The 14,588-nt window shown below is 40.0% G+C and overlaps 1 protein-coding gene across 1 annotated transcript in view; it reads right to left on the reverse strand.

Moving 5' to 3' along the window:
- The window catches only part of LOC311192494 (VPS10 domain-containing receptor SorCS1-like), a gene marked incomplete at both ends in the record, with an annotated part of 294,792 nt that overhangs the window by 87,290 nt on the left and 192,914 nt on the right, over positions 1-14,588 (reverse strand). Inside the window, one exon of the mRNA XM_084264978.1 lies at positions 14,110-14,183. Coding sequence (XP_084121104.1) covers positions 14,110-14,183 — 74 coding nt within the window. The remainder of the gene's footprint in view (positions 1-14,109; positions 14,184-14,588) is intronic.

The raw sequence follows: 14,588 nt of genomic DNA on the forward strand, positions 1-14,588 counted from the left end.
CTCTATTTTGACTGCAAGAAACACCTCTACTGCATCATCTCAGGCAAAGACAGCTAATTCAGAATGAGACATTTCACTGATTGATGGGACATGATTGTCACTGTTGTTTTCACTTGTGATATGAACCATAATTTACATCAATCAAGTGTCTTAAGAGCTGTGTATAAATATCTGGACTCACCAGAAAGTTAGAAGGCTACAGCTATAGTGACCTGCATATTACTTAGTTTCACATTACAACAGCCAGTATTGGAACTACAGAAGCTTCAACTCAAGGGAGAATTAAGCCATCAATTGTCCCAAGGCTACACAGTACAAGGATAGCTGAAACATGACTGGTGATAAACATTATTCATCTACTCAAGGGCTGCTTTCCTTTTGATATCTCCTAAGCCCTGCAAATTAGAAATGTGATGACAAATGAAGAAGAAAACTAAGGCCCAGAGAAGCTAAGGGAGTTCCTAAAGTCAAACAGGACATCTGAGGTAGAGGCAAGAACCATATCCAGGTCTTCCTGTCTGCTAGATCTTTCTTCCTACCTTAGAAAATACATGTTCCACTGCTTTGATATATAATAGCCTTAATTTACTTCTGACAGTGCAAGGTCGGTGTCAGGCCCATAGTATTAAATGATAACATGAACTATCAGTTGCAAGGACAGACAAAATACAAATACATATCTGTTCAAATCAGTATTAGCTGTACACAGCTGACAGCCAGAAACACGCCACTCCCATCTGGAGTCTGCTGAGAGCTTATTGACCAGAATTGTTTTGATGTCCTGCTTTCTTTTATCATGCTGTCTTGTTCAATGGTAGCCCTGTGATATTTCTCTATATATCCCTTCATACCACCTGAAAAGGCACATAAAGTAATATTCATCTTACCCAGTTAAATACTATAGATATTTAACTCTGAGCTAATCACACCCAACTCTCTTTGCAGGCAGTTTCATGCTGTGGTTCATCTGAACAGTGTTATATATGATTTCATGAGAAGACAAACTTTACCCTAGAAAGAGCTGTTTCTCTCCATTGACTAGAAGATGTCTGGATACCTATGTTACAAATGTCCCCATATGATCACATAAAAGTTCCAAAGCAGACCTGAAAAGTCACAACAGACCTGAAATTTGCTTATTACCTAGGTTTAAAAACATGAATTACAGATAAACTATAGACTGTAAGTAAAGGGGAAAGAATGTTTTGGGCTGCATTCTAAGAGGCTAATGTTTTATACTGCTTATCTCAGCTTTATTATTTACTACATGGCATGTAAAAGCCTGCGAAGAAATCCAGAAATGCAATATTGACCACAATGAGTATATACAGGAGATAAATACCATGATTTTGGTTGCACTGCACCTGAGAACATGTACTCTGTACAAAGATAGATATAACCTTCTACGTGTATGGGACAAGCAGTTCTTCAAGAATTTTATTGGGAACAAGGTGTTAGGAACTATAATATATACATCAAAAATCTTCAATTTTTGTTATGTCATCAGGTCTATCACAGCACTACCAAGCATGTAGCTACACTATTTTCTTGTCATTTTCATTTGGTTGGGGGAAAAATTATCATCCTTAGAAGCTGAGGAGGACAATGTAATCCTATGAGCCTGAGTATTAGTAAGTAACAGTGTTGAGCCCATGATGTTAATATGAAACAAAATTAATAAACCTGACTGAGATCAAAGAAATTCCAGTCCTGACTGATTACCAGATTTGAAGGGTTTTAATACCAAAACTAGAGTGATAAATAAATACAAACTTCATACATGGAAGAAGGAAACTCCATGCTGTCTTTGCCTTAAATAATACCAAATCTTCAAATTCAGGGTTTCTAACTTGATACAACTTCCTGCTCTACTTCATTATCTTTTCTGCACACAGTCAATGCAACCTGGTCAATGTACAATTTACAAGCTAAACAAGGAAAACACTGCACATTCAACAGCTTAAAAACCAAGGACCCTGCAAAGAGCAGGGTTACAGATGAACAACACTATGGGACCCCCTCAGTAACTGATTTCTCTCAGAACTTTCTCTAAAAATAAACAGCAGTCCAAAAACTTTGCTATGCCCTATTCTGAGCAACTTTTGTTAGCTAGGCCAGCAGCACTTTCTTCTCATATTTCTTGATTCTATTCTTCCTTTTCAGCCTCTGTTCTCAAAGACGAATCACTCATATATCCACAAACTTTTCTTCTTGTCACAGTCTACATTTTCATTTCATAGTAAAATGCCAGCATGCCCTTTGTCCATCCCTTTAATCTCAGGCTCTCTGTAATACTCCCTGAAACTTCAGTACACCAGGGATGTGCTTGTAACGCTTTCTGCTGAACGGTGCCTATTGTATTTTTGCGATTAGCTTTTTGTGTTTTGTTGGGATAATTGTCTGGATGTTTTTAAAAAAGGAAAAGGAAAAGAGAAAAAAAAATCTTTTTGGGAAAATGAGGATTTAAGAAGCCACGGGGAGCGCAAGGCAGTGACCCCGCTGCCTTTACTGAGAAGATGCTCACATTATGAAAAATGTAGGACCCCCACAGTCCTGTTACAAAGTCACTTCCTAAAATTTTAATCACCATCAAGCCTGCTAAGTAGTCATCAGCACTTAGAGCTTCACAAATCGATATCAGTGGCTGCAGCGCTGTAATTGCTCTGAATGCAGATTCTACATACACCGTGAGAAGCAGCACGGGGAAAAGACCCTGAATCATCCTTTGGTTTAGAACTAGGCTGAACTAAACAAAAGCAGCCTGGCACTGCCCACTGCACAGCAAAGGCTAGTTGGCATATTTCTGTAGTGACCAACCCCTTGCCATCTCTCAGTCTGAAAGATTTCTAAAACCTTGGCTTTCTTGGCCTGTCAGCTCTTCTGAGCCAAGGAAATTCAATAGAGACCCTGTTATCCTGGGGTTTCCACCTCTTCTATCTTTTTTCTCTTCCAGGGACAAAAACAATTGTTTATAGATGCTGGGAACAGATGAGGTTTGCAATGCAGTCAGACCACTCAGAACTGCAAAAAGGCACTATTGTAAAGATAGCAAAAGTTTCCACTTGGTGTACTTAATTTCAAACTACCATTTTTCATAAACAAAGAACTCAAAGCAGCAGACAATAAGGGCTCCATCTCAAGGGCCTGTGCATTATGGAAAGTAGCTTTGGGTGCCTTTGGTTTGGATACTTGACTTCAGACACAGTCACACCATATCTGGGACTACATGCACAAGAAACTCGATGGCAAACTTTTCACATGCATTCCTTGTAGCATACATGCTCACAGCAGCCAAGAACAAAGGTCTTTTAAGCTAAGCAATAAAAAGCAATGTTATTTTACAGAATATTCAATGCAAATGGTCCAGAATGAAAGGCTGGAAGAACAGACAGAACCAGTGAGAATATTGTTCATTCTTTACATGTGGACAGAGGTGTTATGAGGCTTTCTCACATCAGAAGAAATGAACGAGTGCAGAATCAGGACTCTTATGAATATCCCTCACTTTCTTTGTGGCGGAAACAGGTATGATTCGTTCATGCAGCAAAGGATGGCAAAAGACAGGTAACAGCATGACTCCACTGAGGTGGGTGGAATGAGATCCACACAGTTTCTGGACAATTTGGGCTTATCAGCACTGAATCAGAGTGGTTTAGAACTGGCTGCAATGCAATACACCAAACAGAAAAGTGACACACCACTTAGAAAACCTAGTTTGACCTCACGTCATTAAAACCAATCATTTGCTTCTGTGATCCCTCTCTCTCCCTTCCTGGAACCTGTCTTGACTCTCTTTCTGGACATTAGATTCCATTTGAATTCTGCAGATGACTTCATGTTTAAGATGCTATTTATTCTGAGATGTCTCCTGACCTTCAGCATTCCTTCTTCCCAGTCCAAATTTGATCACACCTCCATCTCTACATATAGTGCACTACATAGAAAGACTAATTAGCTGCAGCAGAAAGGTAGAAGAGAGAACATACTCTCAGGGATCCTGATGCCAAAGTTGTCCTATGAACATAAATATTCTAACAAGCTTTATCCTGTCACAATAGAGCTATAAAGTTGTTCTGTTCGGCACATGATAATGGCTTTGTAATTCAATTATTGGTAGAATTTGCCTTTGGGGATTTATCTTCCTTTAGCCTCAGCACTCATGCGAATCCCTTATCGTAAATCTTGCCAGTGGAAAACCAGCTCCCCCATTGCCTCTGGGACACATCCTGCCACTTGATGTTAAAAAACTGACAGCTTATTCCAACTTAGTGAATGGCAGGTTTTTGTTTTTAAAGACAGAATGAAAACAACAGCGAATGACGTTCATGGAGTCCTCAGTAGCCTCAATTTTTTGGTTCCACTGATGCTTCTCTAACACTCTAAATCCTAATTGCTATTCATAAAAATAGTAACATGTAGCACTGAACAGGGAGCTTTTTGTCCAAAGACACAAAAGTACTTGACAATCAACCTTTAAGTAACCTTCCCTGCATGCTACTGATTTGTTCAAGACCTATGGAAAAGTACAAGTCCAGCAGACCAAGTTAGAAATAAGGCTTGAGGAAAAATTTTGTTCTCAGCTTTATAGAGAAACTCCACTGATTAGTCAAGAGCACAGAGACCTCATTGATTTGGCCAAGATCACACCGTTGTTATGTGGCAGAGACAAAAATAGAGCTCAAGAGTCCTCCAGGCTCCCTTTTTCTTTTACTACTATATTGACCCCATAAAGACTTTGCAGATACTCCCTGTTCCTTTTTTTTTTTGCAGAGATCAGTGAATCTGCCCCAGGGAGTTTACTGTGGGGGGAAAATTCTTGTGGTTTCTTAAGTTCAGTCCCTATTATGTGAAATTGTACAGATTTTACTATTCCTGGAACATACATTAAAGATTGCTTTCTAGCTTTAACATCTCTTAACCATATTCGCTTGGCATGTTTTAGAAACAAAGGGCCAAAATTGAGATATAAAGAAATGAAGTGCTGATTTATGTGTATCTGGCCAATAAATTTCCCTTGACAATAATCTAATCAGACTTCTCCTGCTGCATCTCCGCACTGTTCTTTCCTGCATTGTCCAATTAGATTAAATGTTATAATTTTGTGCAATTCTACTGGCAGTCACTGGGCTAAATCCATCCCATGCTGTGCTTTACTCATTTGGTCACCTTTTCTCTAGAACTGATGGAAAATCACAGTGCAGTGAGTAAAGCACAATTTCTAGTTGTGCCACTCTCCATGGACCCAGGAAAACAGGTGGCTATTGCTGCTGACACTGACCTAAATGAGTAGGTAAACAGGGGCAGGGGTGATAATTCTGTGATTTCTGTGATTTGTGTGATTTCCAAGCCATGGGGAGTTGCTTCCACTCTCACCAACGTTTTTTACAACCCTAGAATGGGATTATCCACAGCTGTCTACCCCATGATGTCCACATACCTCACAGCTTTAAGGACACCAGCAAACTAGGCCTTCTCCCCTGAAGCAGTAACACTACAGCTCTCTCAGTGGGAAGCTCCAGAGAGGGAACTTGGCTAAAACTCCAAAATGGATAGACATGAATTGTCAGGGAGGGAGGTAGGTATCTATTGCTGGTAATGCTGGGTGGAAAGAATATCTTAAAACAAGGAACTAAAGTAAGTAGGAAAAATTCAGTTACCAGGATTAGATTAGTTAGTTCTCCTAACCTATGTCTCTCTTCCAGACATCACAGGAAACTTAACACATCATACTGGCTAAAACAGATGGAGGAAGGTACCCTCTAGTTACAGCCTCTGAACTCAGCTCCCTGATATAATGGAACAAACCTACCTGATTTAATGCTTCTCTGCTGCTACAGTCTAATAGGATCACTGATTCCCACTGTGTTAAGATGCATATTTCTGGCACCTTGTAGTGCTGTGCTCCAGTCAGTATGCTCTGGAGGAGGCCAGGAAGTCATTTACAGCAGGAGTGTCAAGTCAACTCTGGTAACACGGTATGCTGCTCATTAAACATACAACAGAAAATAACAGTGGAACCATCCTGACAAATCCACTACTATGCAACTGCTTCACCCTCTCAAGGGCTCCCTTTTACAGGTCCACAGAGAAATCAGCTTATTATTATTAGCCCAATGACCGTCAAAGACTGGCATGTCCCAGGGTCCTGTGTAACTCTCAAATCAAGATTTTGAACCTGGTGTACGGATGCCTGCCTACTTCTGCAAATCTTTCATGAGGGGAAGTGGGTGATGGGAGACAAGTTGAAGCTCGTGGGAGTCTGCACTCATTTATAAAGTATCTCTAGATGTTTTTTTTTAAGATAAATCAGTTGAATTGGGAAAACCAAAACACATCAACATATGCACCGATCAGACTCAGACCTCTTGTGTCCAGAAGGCTTATTCAGGTGAACCTTACAGCTGGAGGACAAGACTCTAAGTGGAGGAAAAGGACACAGTCAGGTAAAAGGTCAAGATTCTATGCAGTTATGACTTTTAGGAGAACGCTGAAGTTACTATTTTACTCCCATCTTTAGAGTCAGCAGGATAATCAAACAGGATTGAGAACATTTTTTCTCTCACATGTTAGAACTCTATGAAACTAAGGATTTGTGACTGAGTTCTCCTTTGCTCTGAAAAATCTTGATTTGATTATGAGTAACAAGTTCTCTGAAGAGACTACTGGGACCAGAGGATCTGGTTATTATAGACACAGAGGACCAAAGAGCTATCAACCACTGCTGTGTGACTTTGGCAAATTTTCTCATCCTTGTCCGGGGAAGAAAGATATGTATTTTAGATCTCAGTTTCTTAAGAGCTAAAACATCATAAATCCAAAGAATTTAAATGAGTTTTTAACAGCAACAGAAAGAAACTGCTGCATATCTTTTTTTTCTCTCCTTGCTGACCCTCATGGGGCTGGCAAGTTTCTATCTCTGGAAGCCAGACAGGAATAAAATCCTAATTCCCAAGATAAATCTGAGAGATTTCAGCCTTCATTTGAACCTAAAAGATTGAGCTACATCAGAGTCCAGCTGTCTGAGAACTGTAAGCAGAGGTTTTTACTAAATCCATTGAAAAGCCAGTGGGATCTTTAGTGAACACTGCCAAGTGAGCATACACTTCCTTCCACTGGCTGGGCAGAATGCAACACTGACCTTCCTGGTAAGAAAACAGTAAATGCCAGAGGCACTGAATAGTGACAAAGTGCTGTCATGAGTCTGTTACTCACCACCAGTAATGTTAGCAGTGGTAGCATGGTAAGGGCCAAGGAAAGGCACAGTTGCAGATTAGCTCTTCACTCTGGTCCCTGGCAGTATTGCTTGTCTGCAGCTCATCTCTATCTTTAGGCTGGCAGCCATGAAGCTGCCTAAAAATATTAGCAAGGTAATAGCAGCTTGTGTAATAGAGTCTCGGACCTTCAGTCTGACTTTCTCCCAAAGACAAACTTCAACTGGAAGCAAATGTGTTGTGTTCCATTCAGGAAAAAAAAAAAAAAAGAAAAGAAAAAATATGTAAAACAAGCAAAATTCACTACTCTTGCTATTCCTCATTAGTCAGCTGCTTAATTCAGATCTTCTGAAAACTGTCATGCGTCCCTCTATCACGTGTCCCTCTAGCATCTGCCCATCCTCACCATATTTAAGCTATGAAATTCATATATTTTTAATTACATCTCTAGTATACTTTAATTCATCAGGTATAGTTTCTGCATTAGATCAAGCATAATTTTCACAGAATCACAGAAACACAAGGTTGGAAAAGACCTTTGAAGATCATCAAGTCCAACCATTCCCATCCTAAGCTAAACCATATTCTTCAGTACCTCATCTACCCTTTTTTTGAACACATTCAGGGAAGATGACTCAACCCCCTCCCTGGGCAGCCTGTTCCAGGCCCTGACAACTCTTTCAGTAATTTTTTTTTTTCTAATGTCCAATCTGTCCCTGCCCTGGCACAGCTTCATGCAATTTCCCCTTGTTCTATCTCCTGTTATTCAGGTGAAGAGACCATCACCTACCTCTCTACAACCTCCCTTCAGATAGTTGTAGGTGGTGATAAGGTCTCCCCCCTCAGCCTCCTCTTCTCCAAGCTAAACAGCCCCAGCTCCCTCAGCTGCTCCTCATAGGATGTGCCCCCCAGACAGATTCTGGACAGATTCTCACAATGCCCTTTGATTGGCTTCTTCCTTGTCAGCCTCCAGCAGTTGTCCTGCAGTGATTAAAAGGTCTTGTTCAGGAATACACAGCATCATTTGTAAGCAGCCCAGATACCATGGCATTTAAGTTGCCTCAGCCCACATGGGTGGGCATGCAGATCTCACCAAGCCAAGATCTGACAAGAACCCTGGGACAGTTTTTCTGGCTTACTCCAACTGCTTGAATATATTGAAGGTTTTAACACGGCTTTGACACCTTTTTCCTCCCTCAATTTTCAGCTCTTCTGATGAGCACAGTCAGAGCTTTCAAAATACACTCCCTAGACTTCTCTGGAAAATAAAAGATATATATTCTATAATTCTACTCTGAAGATTAATTGTCTTTGCCACTGCTCAGAAAAGAAACACAAATACAGCCTTATCTACTCATCTATCCTCCCAGCTACTTCCCAGTTTATCTTTTTCTCCCTTTCTGTGTGTGCATATCTTCGTATTGTTTGAGGGGTAAGGTTGGTGGGTGGCTTTTTACAACGTTTACATACACTTTCTTCTCATACTCAGAAAAAAACAAGTCAGAGTGGAGATGTAGCAGCATCTTTTAACTGGCACAGCGACTGTAATTTTTCCAGGGAATTATTACCATCATGGACACATGATCCCACTGTTCATCTAGTCTGAACCCCTACCACAGACATCTTTCCCTACACCTGGTTGTTCAAAGCCCCATCCACCCATACGAACCTTTAAAATTTCCAAGGATGAGGCACTCACGACTTAACCAGGCAAGTGTCTCATCACCCTCTTAGTGAAGAATTTCTTCTTCATACATAATATAAATCTACCCTCTTAAAGTTTAAAACTGTCATCCCTTATCCTACCGCTACATGTTCTTGTCGACAGTCCCTCTCCAGCTTTCTTGTAGACCCGATTAGGTACTGCTTCCAGTATATGCTGCTATATAATTATGCACATGCACACACATGCTCTGCTTCCTCCTCAATATACTGCTACCAGGCCAGCTGCTATAAGGTCTCACCTCTTTATTCTGAGGTGACAGCGCACTGGCACAGGCTGCCCAGAGAGGTTGCAGAGTCTCCTTCTCTGGAGATATTCAAGACACGCCTGGACACAATCCTGTGCCACCTGCTCTAGGTGATCCTGCTTTAGCAGGGGGTTGGACTAGCTGATCTCCAGAGGTCCCTTCCAACCCCTGCTGCTCTGGCATTCTGTGACTCTGTGATGTAACTGTACAACTTTAAAAAAAGCAAGAAAAAAGTATTTCCCAATATGACTGATTTGCCAACTGCGTTCACATTTGTATTCGCTACAAAACTGCATCATTACCAGCAAAATTCCACCCTAGAAATGTCTGCTGAAAATCACCAAGTATCACAAAAATAAACTCAGAAGTATTTAGATAAAGCATTTATCCAAGTCTTCTAACCAGCGTCTATCGCATGCTCTTCCCCTAATGCCAACTACATTAGGAAACATTGAGCTATCAGCAATAATCCATGTATATTAACTTGCTGTTTCTGTATTACCCTGCTGAACTAATATTGCTTAGAATATTCCGTCCTAGTAATTAGGGCATTTTTATAGAGCACAGTTCCAGAATTACTAAGCACCTTGATAACTTTCATGCATTTTTCTGTCACGGTACATTTAACAGTAAAATCTCAAGAACCTGCCAGAGAAATAATAAACAACATGAAAATTGTTGATACAGTGCAGAACTGCAGTGCCTTGGGGCTGTATGCCTTGTGGATTCTTTTATGTTTCCATCAGACATACACAGTTGAGTATCTGAGTGGATTACACTTTCCTCAGTATACCACTCTCACATACCAAGATTATGCAAACACATATGCAATAAAATACCCAAGTTATAACAATTATTAGACGTGTCAGTTTTACAGTAGCCCATCACTAAAGCCTGCCCAGCTCATATCCTTACAACCACCTTTCAAGGAGGTAGAGAATTACACATCCCTTTTTCCTCCCCCTTTTTTTTAAGGTAAGAAAATTCCAGTCACACCTCATTTTAAAGTTTGAGTTAATCTACTCATCCCCCTTCTGATATCTTCCTCCAAAGAGTAACATTACAATTTTTTTTAGCAAAAGTGTGGATGTCAGGGCCTCATTTAGAGCCACAGGTAAAAGAATGAAACTAAGGAACAGAGGAGCTCTGAGTAAACAAAGATTTCATTTTCATGTTAATGACTCCTCTTAATGAAACAGAAGATACAAGAATACAAAATACATATGAGCTACAAGAAGCTGCATTGTCTCTACATGGAGTGTTTTCTCAGTTATGCAGTAGGTATCAGCAGATTGTTTTAATGTTGTTCTTCGGGGGCTTAAATTTCAGTGGGGTAGTAGTAGGAGGGGATGTTTCACTTGGAAGCCAAAAATAAGTGAATAAAAAAGAAAATTATCTTGGAAACCAATATAAGAAATGCAGCTGTAAAAGACACTACAGTTTCTCTGATAGCATTTGCAGACAGATTCTTCTCAAAACTAAAGCTAGTGAGCTCAATGGTTTATTCACAATACTTCAAATGACCCACAAACTATTTACAAGACCTCATGACAAAATAAATGGCAATTAAACTTTCAATGAACAATCAGGAAAATGCATTTTTGTTTTCATCAACCACAGGAATCTGTTTTACAGTCTTTACAGTTTTCCAGATGTTCCTCCTTGTCAAAAGAAGTGTTAAGTAAATGCAGCCTCAAGAATGCCTGATGCTAAATATGCTTCGTATCTTCCTGATTTTAGAAAAGTCCAAGTTTAGATAGTCCTAGAAGTAGTCTGTACTAAAGCAACCCCTCAGCCTTCCTTAAATATCAGAATATAGCCCTCATTCTCCACAAATACTACAGCCCTCATACCCTGCACAACACAGCTGTGTCCTGGTTGATCCCTTCAAGGCCATTTGGTTAGAGAAAGCATCAGGAGCAGGAGAGAGTAACCCCACAGACTGCTTTCCTTGAAAAGCTGTGACTTCAGGATATTTTCCTTCACTATTAATTTCTGACTTTTCAGTCTTCTGACTTTTCAGGTCAATTAGACTGCCTGTTTCCAAGCCAAAATGTTAATTAAAAAATTTTAAACAAAATCAACAGATAAGCTACAGGGCACTGAGCAAGGCTCTACCCAACCTGTACAACAGCACTGGCTATAAAGATGGTGTTGCATAAATTTGGATTTCAACTGTACATCTGCACCCTCTTACATCCCAGTTGTCTTTTGCTTTTCTTGCATAGGGAATCAGCAGTGACCATGGTCTCAGTGCAAAGGGTGCTGCTCCTTCCGATTCAGCACTTCAGGGCCTATTTTTTTCCTCAGATACTTTGCTGCACAGAAATAGAAATGCATAGAAAAGACAGTGTTGCTCTCTGCAGCATACGTTTTCTCAACTACACGTGCCCAGCTCTATTTTCTACTAAGGATGGTTTTGAAGAGTGACATGGTCCATATAATTGCTTGTAACAATTTGGTATTTTTCCCCAAGGTGATGATCTAATAAATATGACAGATTAAGATGCAACACTGTCTTCACAACTTACATTATGTTAACTTTTGATAGCAGAAGTACAGTCTAGCTTACACTGAGGTATGTTATGCAAAGGACATTTTGTTCAAGGTGAAAATCCAGGCTTGCGGTTTCATGTTTTGTTTATGGCTGTAGGGAATTAGATGGGTGGTTGGAACATCTTTTCATCTTTTCAACTTATTCTTTGCCTTTGAACCTCCAAGCCTGAGTTCTCTTATTTGTTAGGTTCTAAGAGGCCTTCAAAATTTGAGCTCCATGGAAAGGGAAAAAGATCATTTTCATCATTATTCTTATTGTAGGCATCCATCAGTTCAATTCACAATAAACCACTACTGTAAGTAGTGATAGGAAACTTCAAAAGGTTTGGAGTGCACTACAGGACACAGGGATCCAGGAACAGGGACATTCTTTCCAGCTCTCTGACCCTCTCCAGTGATGACAATTTGTTGGATGTCTCAAAGACTGAGTTCCCAGATTTCTAGGACTTTCTGCTTTTATTAGGCCAGAAAAAAACTAGAGATGTGTGAGGCTGTTTGCATCTGACATTCTGAAACCCTGTTAGGAGTTCTGTAGGAAAGAAATAGGACTGATACAAATATATATGTGCCTGCCTATACAGGCACTCAGACAAAAATAAGTTTAAGTTAAAAATGGAATTTTGTTTGCAAAAGCTTCAGCTAACACAGATTCTGAGAAAGGATTAAAATAGAAGGAGCAGCAAACAAAATCTCTGCTATATTCTTTGCAGACCAAATACAAATTCAACTTTGGAAGTAAATTTGACCTAAAACTCTTGCTTCTTTCATAAATTAAAAGAAAATATTTGATGGAACCACTCTTGAATCTTGATATGTCTAAAGACCGCTGGTTTTGGCATAAACTTATAGTTCATAAGCTACCACAGGGATCTCATTTTAATCATCTGCTTCAGTTCCTCCTGATTTCAAGATGGCTATTTTATCTAAAGTTTCTCTTTTAAAGGCCAGATTCACAAGACATGACACAAGTTCTTCTCACAGGTGAACTATTACCTCCACAGAGAGCTGATGAGAAGTTTTGCAGACTTACACAAGTGTAAGCAGGAAGATGAGTAAGCCAAAATATAAAGACCCTAAACTTATCTTTGATTTAGATTATGACAACAATATTTTCAGGAAAACAGTCCAGCATCTCCTTCGTTCCTCACCTTTCTTTTCCACGTAAGTCAAAGTTATACTAATTACTCTTGTGTGACAGTACAGAGGTGTTTCAGATAAGTATTTTACTGTAAGTGTGGTTACAGATCTTCACACTGGCTAGCAAATCATTGCTATGGAAAGCAAGTGCAAAGAGATCTGCCTGCAATCAGAATCATGAGAAGAGAGTCAGCACACCAGAATCACTGGGCAAGTCCTTGATGACTAAAACTGAAGGTGAGGAGACTCAAAATACAAAGAAATTTACTAGTATTTAAGAACTACAACATAAAATTTGGACATACACCCAGAGGTTATTTTTCAGTGGTTGTGGCCACTACAGATATTTGAATCTGAAGCCAAATCTTCCATTACAGACACTCCATATACTAAAATTGTGAACTACTCAAATTCCATCAGAACCATGCAAGGCTATGGTCCTAAGTGAATTCAGATACAACTTGTATAGCATAAATTAATGCAGCAAAGACTTAAGTTTGCATCACTGACAAAGAGCTATGATAATTCTTTAAGGTAACTGTGGCATCAGGCTTGCAAACATTCTGCCATCACTGTAACTGACTGACATTCAAAGATTTGGCAAGAGGAACTCACACGTGTCTGACTCATGCAGCTTGAAATGTGACTGGAAATTTGGCACTGCTGCTCATAAGCAATAGTGCCAAGTGACTTAAGCTCATAACGAAGAACTTATGTGCCTAGTTCAATGGTCATTAACTTGCTCCCTTTCAAGGACTGAAGTATGTCTAACAGCCGTTACTATCAACACCAACCACTGGAGGATGCCCACTGTGGGCAGAAATGCTAGTATCCTCCAAGACTCCAAGACTTCAGCCTTTGGCCCTCACTGCTAGCAGGACCAGACTGATATCCTCTTTGCATTATTGCAAAAGCAAAAAATTATGCTAAACAGATTTGTATTCAAACTCAAAATGTTTCACGGGAAATTGCAGAACTCTCCCCTATCAAATCAATGCATTCTTCAGACTATTATTCGGTATATTTCAGTTGTGCATCATCTTTAAATCAAAGACTTTATTTTCAAGTGCTGTATAAACACGTAACAGAAGGAATAATACCCTTTTCATACTAGTTCTAATTTAATCTCAACAAATCAGCTGTGCAGACTGCACTCAGCCAGGTTGCCTTCCAGCCCCCATTTCAACATTTCTGTGCCTATGTCTAGGAAACAGGGAAGAGGTTTTAGCTCTTACCAGTAGAATCTGTTTGGTGCAACTCCCTCATGTAGCAGCAGCCATCTTCTGCCAAACTCCACCGAGCTGAATAACTGGGGACAAAACCAAACAGTCATGAATCATAGTAAACCATAAGGATAATAGAGAAATTAATCTGAAGAAGCCTGTATTGCTTCTGCAATGGTCACTTGGACTTTTATTTCCTCTAGTCTCAAGGGACACACCTGGGGCAGCTGACAAGTTTCTGCAATGCCTTTTATTGGTAGGATCAATACTGAGCTATATGACATGGGACACAATGAGTATTTCCTGAGGGATCACTGTATGTTCACACCCAATGGCTGCCATGGCTGAAAACTCATCTAGCTCTTTGTGGCACTCCCAAGAAATAAAACTATGCAGTGTGGGAAGGTTGCCTTTTACTTTTTAAAGTTGTGGTGGACCCACAGCATAACAGAGCAGTCTGATATCTCAGCTGAGCTCTGACAACAGAGATA

This window comes from Gallinula chloropus (genome assembly GCF_964237585.1).
Source record: "Gallinula chloropus genome assembly, chromosome: 5".
NCBI classification, from domain to species: Eukaryota; Metazoa; Chordata; class Aves; order Gruiformes; family Rallidae; genus Gallinula; species Gallinula chloropus.